Raw genomic sequence first — 15,178 nt, forward strand, 5'->3', positions numbered from 1 at the left:
TAATAATAATAATAATAATAATAATAATAATAATAATAGGTACTGGTATATCTAGGTCAGATGTAAGGGGAATGGGAAAACTGTGGGTGGAGGGGAAGAAGATAGGTAAGGAAGGATGAGCACGGTATAGAAGTAAAATGAATAAAAATAAAACAAAACAGATAAATAGATAAAGTAATAAAATGGAGGGATGTTATGTGCAAGGGAAAGAAATGAAGTGTGAGGAGAAGGAAGGAACGAACAAAACAAAATAAAGGTACAATATGTAAAATGACAAAAAGTAAGGACAGTTGGAGGGGAGGGGGTATTTTTTTCTTTCTGTCACACTTCTTTTCCTTGAATATCTGGCTTTTTTGTTTTATATTTTTAAATCTGTATTTAGTTTTATTTTATTATCTTACCTCACCCTTTGAATTTATCTGTTGTATTTATCTCCTCCTCCTCCCCCCCACCGGCATCTCAGTCCCCAGTATGTGTCACAGACCTGGTTCTAGTTTTGCTTCATATATCAGAAAGGCATTTTCCCATATTCATTTATTCTACCCTGAAGATAAAGGCAGTGATATGCCTGAAGAGGGGGGCTGATAGTATAATACTAAATTACCCTCAGCTAGGATTCTCCTGGCTCTGGACCTTCTTCGTTGCTCACAGCTGCCATTGGCTGCCTGGGGTCAGTTCTGCCTTCGTCGGGACTGGGATAACTCTGGGTCGGTCGGGGGAAGGGTTGAATCAAACTCTCTGTGTACATCCTACCATAACTACCTCAGTCTATTTACCCTCTTATGTACAATAATATTTACAGTAATAACAGTGCTGACTTTCAGTCGGGACTACATAATGTCTTTACTTTACCAGGCTATGACTTCCTTGTGATCTCCCCTTCTAGGGTGTCTGACTCAGGTCTGTCTCTCTCTCTTCCTTCTCCTAGTCATTTCATAGTTTTTCCCTATCCTATCATAACGCTTCACCTTTAAATGTTATGCTCCTAAAACTATAATTACTACAAGCTTTGGTATGCTTATCACAAAATCAATGGTCACAACAATAACCAATACATATGTGTGCTCTGCATACTACCAGCAAGCACAATACATAATACAACAACGACCATATTTACCATGCTGGCAACCTCGACAATCACTATTCCTTCTATCCTACCCTAAAAACTCGCTGGGCACACTGGGGATCGCTTTCACCATTTCACAAACAATAATAAATTTGAATAACATGGCTAATATGAGCAAACATGACTTACTTGAAATAGAGGCACAGCGACACCATCGCTTGTAGGACCCATGTCGAGCAGAGCCTCCGGCTGCTAGTTTAATATTACGTTTTTTTTAGCGATGACAAAAAAGGGAAGTTACCTCCCTCCTTTGTCCTAAAATTCAATGCGGCGGATTCTCATTGGCTAACTCCTTGGGTGGTGGGCGAACCCACAGCGTCTCGTCACTGTGTTTTTGACAATTTCATCTTACTCCAGTGGCCTAATATAGCGTGTATTCTGCTTCTGCGATTACACATCTATGCTGATTACAAACATTCTTGACCTAGATCCGCAGTCTCTGTGTTGTTATCACTGGCCTGATTACTGTAAAATGCTTTTGCAAGTCTNTAACATTTAGGCAATGCCTTAAATTTCCAATCTCGAAATTTGCGGAATAACGGGCAGCACACTTCTTAAGATGGTTCTTAATGATCTATCAGACTACGCAGTGTCACATCTCAGAAGATAGTAATTTTAGTCACTGCCATGAGAACCTCAGATCTTGCACCTTCTTGTTTGTCTTGTTACATTATGTTTCCACATGGACAGTACTTGATTAGGCATTTGTCTTTACCCTAAAAATGTACTTACTTTTTGCCAGATGTCTTTTATGTTGAAGGTTTTTTAGTATCTATTTATGTTATTGAATCCTTACATGTATATTTTCACTGCTCATTTTTCATTTCCACCTGTGATATGGCTGGTGGCAGTGTTTATTTTTCTTCAGATACATGAATAGTAGGTTATAGCTGCAGTTGTTCTGGGAGAGTGATAACTGCTGTGTTTCATCAGACTGCACACAACTGAACCTAGTAGATAGCTACCAGGATGTTCTAGTTAGTTATAGAATTGCAGTATGTGAAGCAGTTTGTATCATTACTGTAATTTTTGTGGTTTATTCCAGATACAACAAGGCCAAAGCGTGAATATGAAGTGGATGGGCGGGATTATCACTTTGTTGCTTCACGTGAACAAATGGAACGCGACATTCAGAATCACCTGTTTATTGAGGCAGGCCAATATAATGATAACCTGTATGGCACATCAGTTGCATCTGTTAGGGAGGTAGCTGAAAAGGTATGCTGTTAAACTGATGTGTTATTGTAGAAATGTTTTGTAAGACAGGACTTTTGTTTGCATCTAATTACAGAAAGATAGTTCTGTAATATTTATTTTTAATTTTCTTCTCACATTCTTTTGTGCTAAGAAATAGTGTTACAGAATTTAATGGTTTACCAGTAGCACATGTATGCTGCTGCATGTTGCTGATGAATTCTTGAGTAATATGAATGCTTCGTTGTGAACTGCCATGTGATGAGTTTCTTTTTTTTCTTTTATGCCAGAGAGGTGTAAGTCACAAAACTAAACATGTTACCATTAACACATGATCTCATTTGAAGGAGAAAGCTCTAGATCACATTAAGTGGAGGAACTGTTTTGGAAGAGACTGTGGACCTGTCGTCTGACAGATTACTGATGAATGAATAACACATGGAAGGTGAAAGAGGATTTGGGAGGGGGTCTGTCTGGGTCAGTATTGTGCAGTGGTGTGAATTGGGTTTATGTTTCTTGCAGGGCAAACACTGCATCCTTGACGTGAGTGGCAACGCCATCAAGAGGTTACAGGTAGCACAACTGTTCCCCATCGCCATCTTCATCAAACCAAAGTCCATTGAATCCATCATGTGAGTACATGTGCTTGATGTTCGCAGTCATCTACTTATCTCTAAGAAACCAAGTTGTATAGCTTATGCCATATAAATTTGTCACACGCAAAACATGAAAATATGGTAGTCCCTCCTACTCCATCTCCCATACATCTCCATAATCACAGTTACCACATAGTCACTCTGCTCTTAGTTACAGTATTGTGAACCTTACCTAGCATCCCAAATACCGAGAATGTCTTAAGTAATGCTGATGTTCCAACACTGTATTAAAGAAATTCATTGTGTCATTTGCTACCCACAGTACAGCATTGCTAACTCCAGCAGATTGTAATTAGCTTATGAAGAAACTGTAGTCGGTCAGAATAGAAATGAGTGATAAAGATGACACATTCTGGTATTGCCTGGCCACCTACAGTCTGTATATTAGTTGGTTATTTACCTGTTGCCATTCCACCTTTCATATCTATAGCAGGAAATTTGATGTAGCCACATTACAGCCATAACCATTCATTTGTTACGGAAATTGGTTATTTCATAATTAATATTCAGTACATTTTCAAACCTATGAGTACTTAATGCTCGTAGTGTTGATGTGTCAGTGCTGTCTTCCAAAGGAAATGCAAATTTTACAACACAAAATATGAAGAGTCATGTAAATGAATGGTTAGTGTTTACAGTCATTTGAGAGATTTTCCCTCGGGCAATGAAACTATAAGTCATGTGAAATTTTCAATAACTTAGAAAGTAACAGCAGAAGTGTGTCATGTATCAGAAACCACAATGTGCAGAGTATGTCAAGAAGCAAATTTCTGTAATTTGTAATCTAATGTGTAACCTACAAAGGGCATTCCGTATATAATGCCTCCTATTTTTTTGTGTTAATATGTAATGTCTGAGCTGGATGTTGGTGGTGTCGTAGTAAAGGTTGAACCTTCCCGCCAATGTACTGTTAGTTTGGTTGTCATGCGACAGATAGCGACAGCAAAGCAGTCTACAAAAAAGGCGTCTGACATAGAAGTGCGTACAAAACAGAGATGTGTTATTGAATTTCTCACTGCTGAACAAATTGTTCCAATTTACATCCATCGACGCTTGCTAAAGGTGTACAGAGATGATACGGTGGATGTCAGCACAGTGAGGCAGTGGGTAGAGCATTTCAACAGTGGTGAAAGTGAAGTGCACGACAAACAGCGCCTCGATCAGCTCATGTGTACAGATCAGCAGATAACGACCAGGGAACTGTGTGCATGGCTTAATATCGGCTGTAATGCATTGGAAACTATATTGGGGAAGCTGGATTATTGCAAAGCTTGTTCCAGATGGGTCCTGCAGATGCTTACACAGGACCACAAAACTCATCAAATGGAAGTCTGTCAGGACCTGTGCACCAGTTTGAGGCTGAAGGTGACAAGTTTCTGGACAACATCATCACCGGAGACGAGACGTGGTGTCACCACTATGAGCTGGAATCCAAAAGACAGTCCATTGAGTGGTGACATCCGGATTCCCCAAGGAAAAAGAAGTTCAAGACACAGCTCTCGGCAGGGAAAGTGATGTGCACAGTCTTTTGGGATAGGCGGGGTGTGATATTGTTGGATTTCTTGGAGCCTTGTGAGACTGTCAATTCTGAATGCTACAAGACAACGCTGACTAAGCTGAAACCCTGCATTTCCCGAGTCAGGCCAGAGAAGCAGACAACCTTTCGCTTGCAACATGATAACACTAGACCTCATACCAGTTTGGCAACCACCGCGCACATTGCAAAGTTTGACTGGACAGTCCTACCACGTCCACCTTATAGCCCTGATTTAACACCTTCAGACTTCCATCTCTTTGGGCCTATGAAAGATGGACCATGTGGGCAACATTTTCCAGACAATGCAGCTGTAAGAAAGTGGCTGGCCTCCACTGGCGCAGACTTTTACGGGCGTGGCATACAGGCTCTTGTTTATCGCTGTCAAAAGTGCATAACGAATGAATGGTGGTGATTGTGTGGAAAAATAACTGTAAGTAGCTGAAATCTTGCTCTATTTAACTGCATTATTATGCTTTCTGTATCTGTTGTAGTTTTCATTAAAAAAAATAGGAAGAATTATATATGGAATGCTCCTCGTATATGCATTCCTGATCTCCTGTTTGTGCTACATGCCCTGCCCATCTTATCATCCCTGACTTGATCATTCTAATTATACTTGGAGAAGAGTACAAGTTATGAAGTTCATTATGCAGTTTTCACCAGCCTCCTGTCACCTCGTCCCTTTTCAGTCCAAATATTCTTCTGAGCACCCTCTTCTCGAACACCCTCAGTCTGTCTTCCTCCCTTGATGTCAGAGACCAAGTTTCACACCCATACAGAACCACAGTCAAAATTATGGTTTTGTATATTCTGATTTTTATGTGTTTAAACAGTAGATGAGAAGACAGAAGGTTGTGGACTGAATGGTAGCAAGCATTAGCTGAATTCAGTCTCCCCTTATTCACCTGATTTGGCACCAAGTAGCTTTTTATTTAATATAATATCATTAAACAAGACCTTATAGTGAAAAGAAGGCATTCCTAAAACTTTCATCATGTAAAGTTGTTGATCATAGAAATATATTTGCAGGGAGATGAACAAACGTATGACAGAAGAACAGGCCAAGAAAACCTTTGAACGTGCCATGAAGATGGAACAGGAATTTGGAGAATACTTCACAGGTAAGATGGGAGGAATGTAGTGGATAGTGCTGAATTAAACTTCCACACCAAGGAGAATTTTCCTCGAAGCCAAAATCTGATTGTAGCATCAAGTTCACTCTTCATTGTTATGTGTTTTATTGAACATTGTTGGCACAGTCCTAGGAAGAGGATGTAATCTGCTTCCTCTTCATTTCTTCTTATGGTTAAAGTAAGGTGATAGTTGTATGCAGGCTTCACATTCTTGTATTAACCATATCTTGGGATTCCAGGCCCATCTTTTGTCAGTGTGACATACAGAAATAAATAGGAAAAACTGAAACAGCATGTTATATTTCACTCATATGTGGTGTTGACATGATGTTTTGGAACAAAAATTTACATCTAATTCTATCATCAGAAATGGGCATGACTTCCATGTGTTTTGAGGTCATCCAGTGCTTCCCAAACTGTTTTAACCATGGAAGACTGAAAGTACTAGTGGAACCTAACTCCACTCCAGAATCAAAAACATATCTGCTCTTGTATTACCCTATCTCAGATTTCCACTCACATTATTCATACGTCAGACTGCCTCTGTGGTCTAGTGGTCAGAGTTCCTGGCTACAGATCCAGAAGTCCGGGTTCGATTCCTGGTGCTGCCAAATTTCCTGAGAAATAGTGGGTCTGGAGCGGGGTCCACTCAGCCTCGTGAGGATAATTGAGGAACTATTTCAAGGAAATAGCAGCTCCAGTCTAGAAAACCGAAATTAATGGCTGTGGGGATTCATTGCACTGACCACGTGACACCCTCTAGCTGCTAAAGTTGGCACTAACTTCGCTGACAAGCGGCGGTCGCTTGATCGGTGTAGTTTGCTTGCGGACTGAAACCACGGAGTTTTTTTTTTTGTGCAGTAGAACTCATTGTTTGCAGATGGTAAAGCAGGGAAGAAAACTTGTGTAATTACAGACAGTGTAATATCTANTAGTATGTATTCTGCTTCTGCGATTACGCATCTATGCTGACTACAAACATTCTTGACCTAGATCCGCAGTCTCTGTGTTGCCATCACTGGCCTAATTACTGTAAAACGCTTTTGCAAGTCTCGTAACATTTAGGCAATGCCTTAAATTTCCAATCTCGAAATTTGCGGAATAACGGGCAGCACACTTCTTAAGATGGTTCTTAATGATCTATCAGACTACGCAGTGTCACATCTCAGAAGATAGTAATTTTAGTCACTGCCATGAGAACCTCAGATCTTGCACCTTCTTGTTTGTCTTGTTACATTATGTTTCCACATGGACAGTACTTGATTAGGCATTTGTCTTTACCCTAAAAATGTACTTACTTTTTGCCAGATGTCTTTTATGTTGAAGGTTTTTTAGTATCTATTTATGTTATTGAATCCTTACATGTATATTTTCACTGCTCATTTTTCATTTCCACCTGTGATATGGCTGGTGGCAGTGTTTATTTTTCTTCAGATACATGAATAGTAGGTTATAGCTGCAGTTGTTCTGGGAGAGTGATAACTGCTGTGTTTCATCAGACTGCACACAACTGAACCTAGTAGATAGCTACCAGGATGTTCTAGTTAGTTATAGAATTGCAGTATGTGAAGCAGTTTGTATCATTACTGTAATTTTTGTGGTTTATTCCAGATACAACAAGGCCAAAGCGTGAATATGAAGTGGATGGGCGGGATTATCACTTTGTTGCTTCACGTGAACAAATGGAACGTGACATTCAGAATCACCTGTTTATTGAGGCAGGCCAATATAATGATAACCTGTATGGCACATCAGTTGCATCTGTTAGGGAGGTAGCTGAAAAGGTATGCTGTTAAACTGATGTGTTATTGTAGAAATGTTTTGTAAGACAGGACTTTTGTTTGCATCTAATTACAGAAAGATAGTTCTGTAATATTTATTTTTAATTTTCTTCTCACATTCTTTTGTGCTAAGAAATAGTGTTACAGAATTTAATGGTTTACCAGTAGCACATGTATGCTGCTGCATGTTGCTGATGAATTCTTGAGTAATATGAATGCTTCGTTGTGAACTGCCATGTGATGAGTTTCTTTTTTTTCTTTTATGCCAGAGAGGTGTAAGTCACAAAACTAAACATGTTACCATTAACACATGATCTCATTTGAAGGAGAAAGCTCTAGATCACATTAAGTGGAGGAACTGTTTTGGAAGAGACTGTGGACCTGTCGTCTGACAGATTACTGATGAATGAATAACACATGGAAGGTGAAAGAGGATTTGGGAGGGGGTCTGTCTGGGTCAGTATTGTGCAGTGGTGTGAATTGGGTTTATGTTTCTTGCAGGGCAAACACTGCATCCTTGACGTGAGTGGCAACGCCATCAAGAGGTTACAGGTAGCACAACTGTTCCCCATCGCCATCTTCATCAAACCAAAGTCCATTGAATCCATCATGTGAGTACATGTGCTTGATGTTCGCAGTCATCTACTTATCTCTAAGAAACCAAGTTGTATAGCTTATGCCATATAAATTTGTCACACGCAAAACATGAAAATATGGTAGTCCCTCCTACTCCATCTCCCATACATCTCCATAATCACAGTTACCACATAGTCAGTCTGCTCTTAGTTACAGTATTGTGAACCTTACCTAGCATCCCAAATACCGAGAATGTCTTAAGTAATGCTGATGTTCCAACACTGTATTAAAGAAATTCATTGTGTCATTTGCTACCCACAGTACAGCATTGCTAACTCCAGCAGATTGTAATTAGCTTATGAAGAAACTGTAGTCGGTCAGAATAGAAATGAGTGATAAAGATGACACATTCTGGTATTGCCTGGCCACCTACAGTCTGTATATTAGTTGGTTATTTACCTGTTGCCATTCCACCTTTCATATCTATAGCAGGAAATTTGATGTAGCCACATTACAGCCATAACCATTCATTTGTTACGGAAATTGGTTATTTCATAATTAATATTCAGTACATTTTCAAACCTATGAGTACTTAATGCTCGTAGTGTTGATGTGTCAGTGCTGTCTTCCAAAGGAAATGCAAATTTTACAACACAAAATATGAAGAGTCATGTAAATGAATGGTTAGTGTTTACAGTCATTTGAGAGATTTTCCCTCGGGCAATGAAACTATAAGTCATGTGAAATTTTCAATAACTTAGAAAGTAACAGCAGAAGTGTGTCATGTATCAGAAACCACAATGTGCAGAGTATGTCAAGAAGCAAATTTCTGTAATTTGTAATCTAATGTGTAACCTACAAAGGGCATTCCGTATATAATGCCTCCTATTTTTTTGTGTTAATATGTAATGTCTGAGCTGGATGTTGGTGGTGTCGTAGTAAAGGTTGAACCTTCCCGCCAATGTACTGTTAGTTTGGTTGTCATGCGACAGATAGCGACAGCAAAGCAGTCTACAAAAAAGGCGTCTGACATAGAAGTGCGTACAAAACAGAGATGTGTTATTGAATTTCTCACTGCTGAACAAATTGTTCCAATTTACATCCATCGACGCTTGCTAAAGGTGTACAGAGATGATACGGTGGATGTCAGCACAGTGAGGCAGTGGGTAGAGCATTTCAACAGTGGTGAAAGTGAAGTGCACGACAAACAGCGCCTCGATCAGCTCATGTGTACAGATCAGCAGATAACGACCAGGGAACTGTGTGCATGGCTTAATATCGGCTGTAATGCATTGGAAACTATATTGGGGAAGCTGGATTATTGCAAAGCTTGTTCCAGATGGGTCCTGCAGATGCTTACACAGGACCACAAAACTCATCAAATGGAAGTCTGTCAGGACCTGTGCACCAGTTTGAGGCTGAAGGTGACAAGTTTCTGGACAACATCATCACCGGAGACGAGACGTGGTGTCACCACTATGAGCTGGAATCCAAAAGACAGTCCATTGAGTGGTGACATCCGGATTCCCCAAGGAAAAAGAAGTTCAAGACACAGCTCTCGGCAGGGAAAGTGATGTGCACGGTCTTTTGGGATAGGCGGGGTGTGATATTGTTGGATTTCTTGGAGCCTTGTGAGACTGTCAATTCTGAACGCTACAAGACAACGCTGACTAAGCTGAAACCCTGCATTTCCCGAGTCAGGCCAGAGAAGCAGACAACCTTTCGCTTGCAACATGATAACACTAGACCTCATACCAGTTTGGCAACCACCGCGCACATTGCAAAGTTTGACTGGACAGTCCTACCACGTCCACCTTATAGCCCTGATTTAACACCTTCAGACTTCCATCTCTTTGGGCCTATGAAAGATGGACCATGTGGGCAACATTTTCCAGACAATGCAGCTGTAAGAAAGTGGCTGGCCTCCACTGGCGCAGACTTTTACGGGCGTGGCATACAGGCTCTTGTTTATCGCTGTCAAAAGTGCATAACGAATGAATGGTGGTGATTGTGTGGAAAAATAACTGTAAGTAGCTGAAATCTTGCTCTATTTAACTGCATTATTATGCTTTCTGTATCTGTTGTAGTTTTCATTAAAAAAAATAGGAAGAATTATATATGGAATGCTCCTCGTATATGCATTCCTGATCTCCTGTTTGTGCTACATGCCCTGCCCATCTTATCATCCCTGACTTGATCATTCTAATTATACTTGGAGAAGAGTACAAGTTATGAAGTTCATTATGCAGTTTTCACCAGCCTCCTGTCACCTCGTCCCTTTTCAGTCCAAATATTCTTCTGAGCACCCTCTTCTCGAACACCCTCAGTCTGTCTTCCTCCCTTGATGTCAGAGACCAAGTTTCACACCCATACAGAACCACAGTCAAAATTATGGTTTTGTATATTCTGATTTTTATGTGTTTAAACAGTAGATGAGAAGACAGAAGGTTGTGGACTGAATGGTAGCAAGCATTAGCTGAATTCAGTCTCCCCTTATTCACCTGATTTGGCACCAAGTAGCTTTTTATTTAATATAATATCATTAAACAAGACCTTATAGTGAAAAGAAGGCATTCCTAAAACTTTCATCATGTAAAGTTGTTGATCATAGAAATATATTTGCAGGGAGATGAACAAACGTATGACAGAAGAACAGGCCAAGAAAACCTTTGAACGTGCCATGAAGATGGAACAGGAATTTGGAGAATACTTCACAGGTAAGATGGGAGGAATGTAGTGGATAGTGCTGAATTAAACTTCCACACCAAGGAGAATTTTCCTCGAAGCCAAAATCTGATTGTAGCATCAAGTTCACTCTTCATTGTTATGTGTTTTATTGAACATTGTTGGCACAGTCCTAGGAAGAGGATGTAATCTGCTTCCTCTTCATTTCTTCTTATGGTTAAAGTAAGGTGATAGTTGTATGCAGGCTTCACATTCTTGTATTAACCATATCTTGGGATTCCAGGCCCATCTTTTGTCAGTGTGACATACAGAAATAAATAGGAAAAACTGAAACAGCATGTTATATTTCACTCATATGTGGTGTTGACATGATGTTTTGGAACAAAAATTTACATCTAATTCTATCATCAGAAATGGGCATGACTTCCATGTGTTTTGAGGTCATCCAGTGCTTCCCAAACTGTTTTAACCATGGAAGACTGAAAGTACTAGTGGAACCTAACTCCACTCCAGAATCAAAAACATATCTGCTCTTGTATTACCCTATCTCAGATTTCCACTCACATTATTCATACGTCAGACTGCCTCTGTGGTCTAGTGGTCAGAGTTCCTGGCTACAGATCCAGAAGTCCGGGTTCGATTCCTGGTGCTGCCAAATTTCCTGAGAAATAGTGGGTCTGGAGCGGGGTCCACTCAGCCTCGTGAGGATAATTGAGGAACTATTTCAAGGAAATAGCAGCTCCAGTCTAGAAAACCGAAATTAATGGCTGTGGGGATTCATTGCACTGACCACGTGACACCCTCTAGCTGCTAAAGTTGGCACTAACTTCGCTGACAAGCGGCGGTCGCTTGATCGGTGTAGTTTGCTTGCGGACTGAAACCACGGAGTTTTTTTTTTGTGCAGTAGAACTCATTGTTTGCAGATGGTAAAGCAGGGAAGAAAACTTGTGTAATTACAGACAGTGTAATATCTATTGCAGACATAGTGGGAAACATTAGATTTTATTTTGAGAAAATTGCTCTGTTGAGGCCACAGAATAATGTGGTAATGAAGGAGTTAAGACTCACAGGTTACACAGCATAATGTGAACTATGTCATGATTTCAGCTGTAGTGCAAGGTGACACACCTGAAGATATCTATGTGAAAGTCAAGGAGGTGATCCAGGAGCAGGCTGGGCCCACCATTTGGGTGCCATCAAAAGACCAGCTGTGACGGGGCGCCTCGCCCTCCCCTTGGACCCTGCCTGCTCGCCATGCCCATTGAACAGACCGTACAGCACCATGCTAGGCCAAGATATGTTCAGTCTGACTTTTCCTGATTGCAACAATTTGCTGTTGTGAAGGAGTGCCAAACCTCAGTTCACAAAGTCAGCTGGTGCAAGAAACTGTGTATTCGGGGCAAATTGTGCCAGGAGCGGGAGGACAGGCCAACAGGAAGGAGAGTGGCTATAATGACTTGCCAACTAGGGAGTGGAGGAGGAAAATCAGATAACCTCAAGTCACAATGATTGCCCCTCCCCTATCCCTTTTGGTGTTTCAAAATGTACATTGTAACACTAGTTGAATGAATTTTCAGACTGGACGTGTACAGACTGCAGTGATAATTACAGGCAATGTGTTATCTGCCCACCATGGCTCCAACTTATTTTGCCTTTTTTTTAACAAAGACATTAAATGTCACCATACAGTCATTTAAAGATCTGTTAACTCTTAAACTGTACCCAAAATTCACTTACTGCAAATTGTTTCTTGTTCTTCACTAATCGTATCACCTCGAAACAGATGCTTTATTGAATTGTGATGTAAGTTATGCGGAGTGTTCTAATGTTCATGCAATGTGTATATGTTATCAGCTGGAACAGGGTTTTTGTTCCCCTGATAAGATACCGGGAGATTAGCCCAATTTTGTGATTCTGGTGACTCGTCACTGGCCAAACCTTTTTCCTCAGAATTATTTAGTAACATATTTTTCATAGCAGTTTCCCCTTATTTGCAACATAAGTGGTACATAAAAGTATTTAATCTTGAGTGTAATTGTAAGTTGCTTGTTGGGCTGATCTGCTAAAGACAAGTGTTGTAAGGCCATGTGATGTTCTGATAGTCTTTGAAGTGTGATGGTGACTGATATTAACTAATCTTTTCTATCGTAATTTAATGCAAATTTTAAACCCGTTATGGGTTGTTGGATACTCTTGCAGTTATGATATCTAGTATAATGAAGGAAACAGCTCCAGATAGGCAGAAGAGGTATGGTACATGATTATTGCAAGTCTTGAAACCCTGCCACAGACAAACAAAATTGAAGGCGTTTTTGAAGAGTTCTTTTTATTGATCATTTAAATGTGCAAGTTTGAGGTAACAGTAACTGGGTACTATGTATAATTGTGTTGTTCCATGTGGTATGATGAGTCATGGATTTTTAAATTTATGATAGAGTTTTGGGTTTACAAGAAACTTTGTTCCTAGTAACAGCTCATATAAATTTCTCATATTTTGTATGCCTGGTGCCTCCATCAGATGTGGCAGTGTTACAGACATGCACTACAGCATCCCTCCTTTCAGTACTCTTCAACATGATACTCCAAGCAGCAATAGATCTTTCTTTTTTTACCATTATCCAGGTCACTGTGTGATGAGTGAGGAAAAGTAAGGTGTGTATGCTTTCCCATGGAGAAACTTGTTTGTTATATCCAGTGGCTGCAGCTGTGTAAAAGTGTTGTTGAATAATTATGTAAACAAGAAAATAATTGCCCATTTCATTGAAAGTGTAAATAAAGTTACATCCCCTTGAATATGCAGACAGAGAAATGACTTAAACATATACAAGGTCTGGCAAATAAGTTCAGAGACTAATTTTCTAAAAAAATTATTTTAAGAGCTGCAGATATTAGCAATTATAATTTTTTAAAATAATCTCCCTCCAGTTCTTTACAATGTTCCTAGCAGTTCAGTCATTGTCCAAAACAGTTTTTAAAAACCTAAGTAGGAATGTTTGTCGGGATTTCTTTCTCACATGATTTAATGCCCTCAACATTTAAGAAACACTTCCCTTTCAGCACACACTTGAGTTCTGGAAACAGCCAGAAGTCAGGTAGAGCCAAGTCAGGAGAGTACGACAGATGATCCATGGCATAGATGCCTTTTCCTACTAAAAACTGCACCACTCAAAACTGAAGAATGTCGGGCACATTGTCATGGTGAAAAATCAGAGTGATCTTCACAGCTCTCCTTACTGGTAGATGATACTCCCAATATTGAAAAAGCAGATCAACATTGCTTGATCATGTACTTTGACATCCCTGCTTTCTTTGGCCGGGGGGGGGAATTATTTGATCTTACTCCATGGACTGGCATTTGGACTTGAGATCAGAACTCATAACACTATTTGTCACCAATGATGACTTGATCCAAAAAATTATCTTCTTGAAGTTGTTCCAGAAAGTCTGTGCACAGAGGGAGATGTCTGTCCTTTTATCTCTCCATCAAGTTTGGTGTCACGAACTTTGCTGCTAACTTTCTCAAGACAAGATCCTGTACTAAAATTTTCCTAACAGTTTCTTTGCTTATATCGAGTTCGTCAGATACCAGCCTGCGAGTTAACCTGCGCAAGTTCCCTGATTTTAGCGACATTTTTGTTCATTCGCATTGTTACAGGAGCACCTTGCCTTTCATTGTAATTCACATTTTCTCCACATTCTCCAAAACATGCCACTTAAAAACATTACTCTTAATCATAGTAGATTCAACCTCTTAACATTTCACTTGGCAATTTTTGCAGCTAATACAAAATTGGACGTTCACTCTTTTTTCCATTTTACACTCCATTTTTATATCAGGACAAAGTTGACAACACACAGTGATCTAATTATCTACTGTTCAACGACTACAGAACGCAGCTTATCCAAAGTTTCCATGTGAACTCTGTCTTGTTGCATCATCAAACATACCAAGTAACCGTTACCAGGTGGCTTGGTGCAAAATTAAAAATTAGCCTCATAATTTATTTGCCCAAGTTTGTATAGTCTTTGCCTTCTCCACCTAATAATATCCTTGAATACCTTTACCCTGTGACAGAATTGCTTAATTTCCTGTCCTTTGCTTTCTTTCATTAAGAATGTAAGTTAGATTCTTTCATCAAGAATGTAAGTTAGAGCAGTCAAGTGCTACTTGAAAGTAGGGCATAGTAAAATGTGTTAAATTCTTATGTTTTTAGTGTGAAGTGCATGGAATGGACACGTGTCCATTTGTTTCATTTCTAAAATTAGTCATTCAATTTCAGTCATTTCAAATCTCATACCTCAGATCTGGTATTTGAGATTGGTGTTGAAAGTGGCCAGATGAATTTTAATTTCATCCATATTGGTTCAATATCATGTGAGATTTAAATTCAGCTTCATAAAATTTCTGAAAAACCTCTATACAAATTTGTTATATGTACTACACGTACAGATCCCACTTTGTAACTTATGGTTGTACTTCTGAATACTAG

At 39.7% G+C, this 15,178-nt stretch overlaps 1 protein-coding gene across 1 annotated transcript in view; it reads left to right on the forward strand.

Moving 5' to 3' along the window:
- LOC111864055 (disks large 1 tumor suppressor protein) overlaps positions 1-13,481 on the forward strand; it is a gene marked incomplete in the record, with an annotated part of 824,637 nt that extends 811,156 nt beyond the window's left edge. The window contains 4 exon segments of the mRNA XM_033751308.1: positions 7,258-7,430; positions 7,929-8,038; positions 10,629-10,720; positions 11,796-13,481. Coding sequence (XP_033607199.1) covers positions 7,258-7,430; positions 7,929-8,038; positions 10,629-10,720; positions 11,796-11,902 — 482 coding nt within the window.
- Positions 13,482-15,178: the final 1,697 nt, after the last annotated feature.

This window comes from Cryptotermes secundus, unplaced genomic scaffold, assembly GCF_002891405.2.
Source record: "Cryptotermes secundus unplaced genomic scaffold, Csec_1.0 scaffold655, whole genome shotgun sequence".
NCBI lineage: Eukaryota > Metazoa > Arthropoda > Insecta > Blattodea > Kalotermitidae > Cryptotermes > Cryptotermes secundus.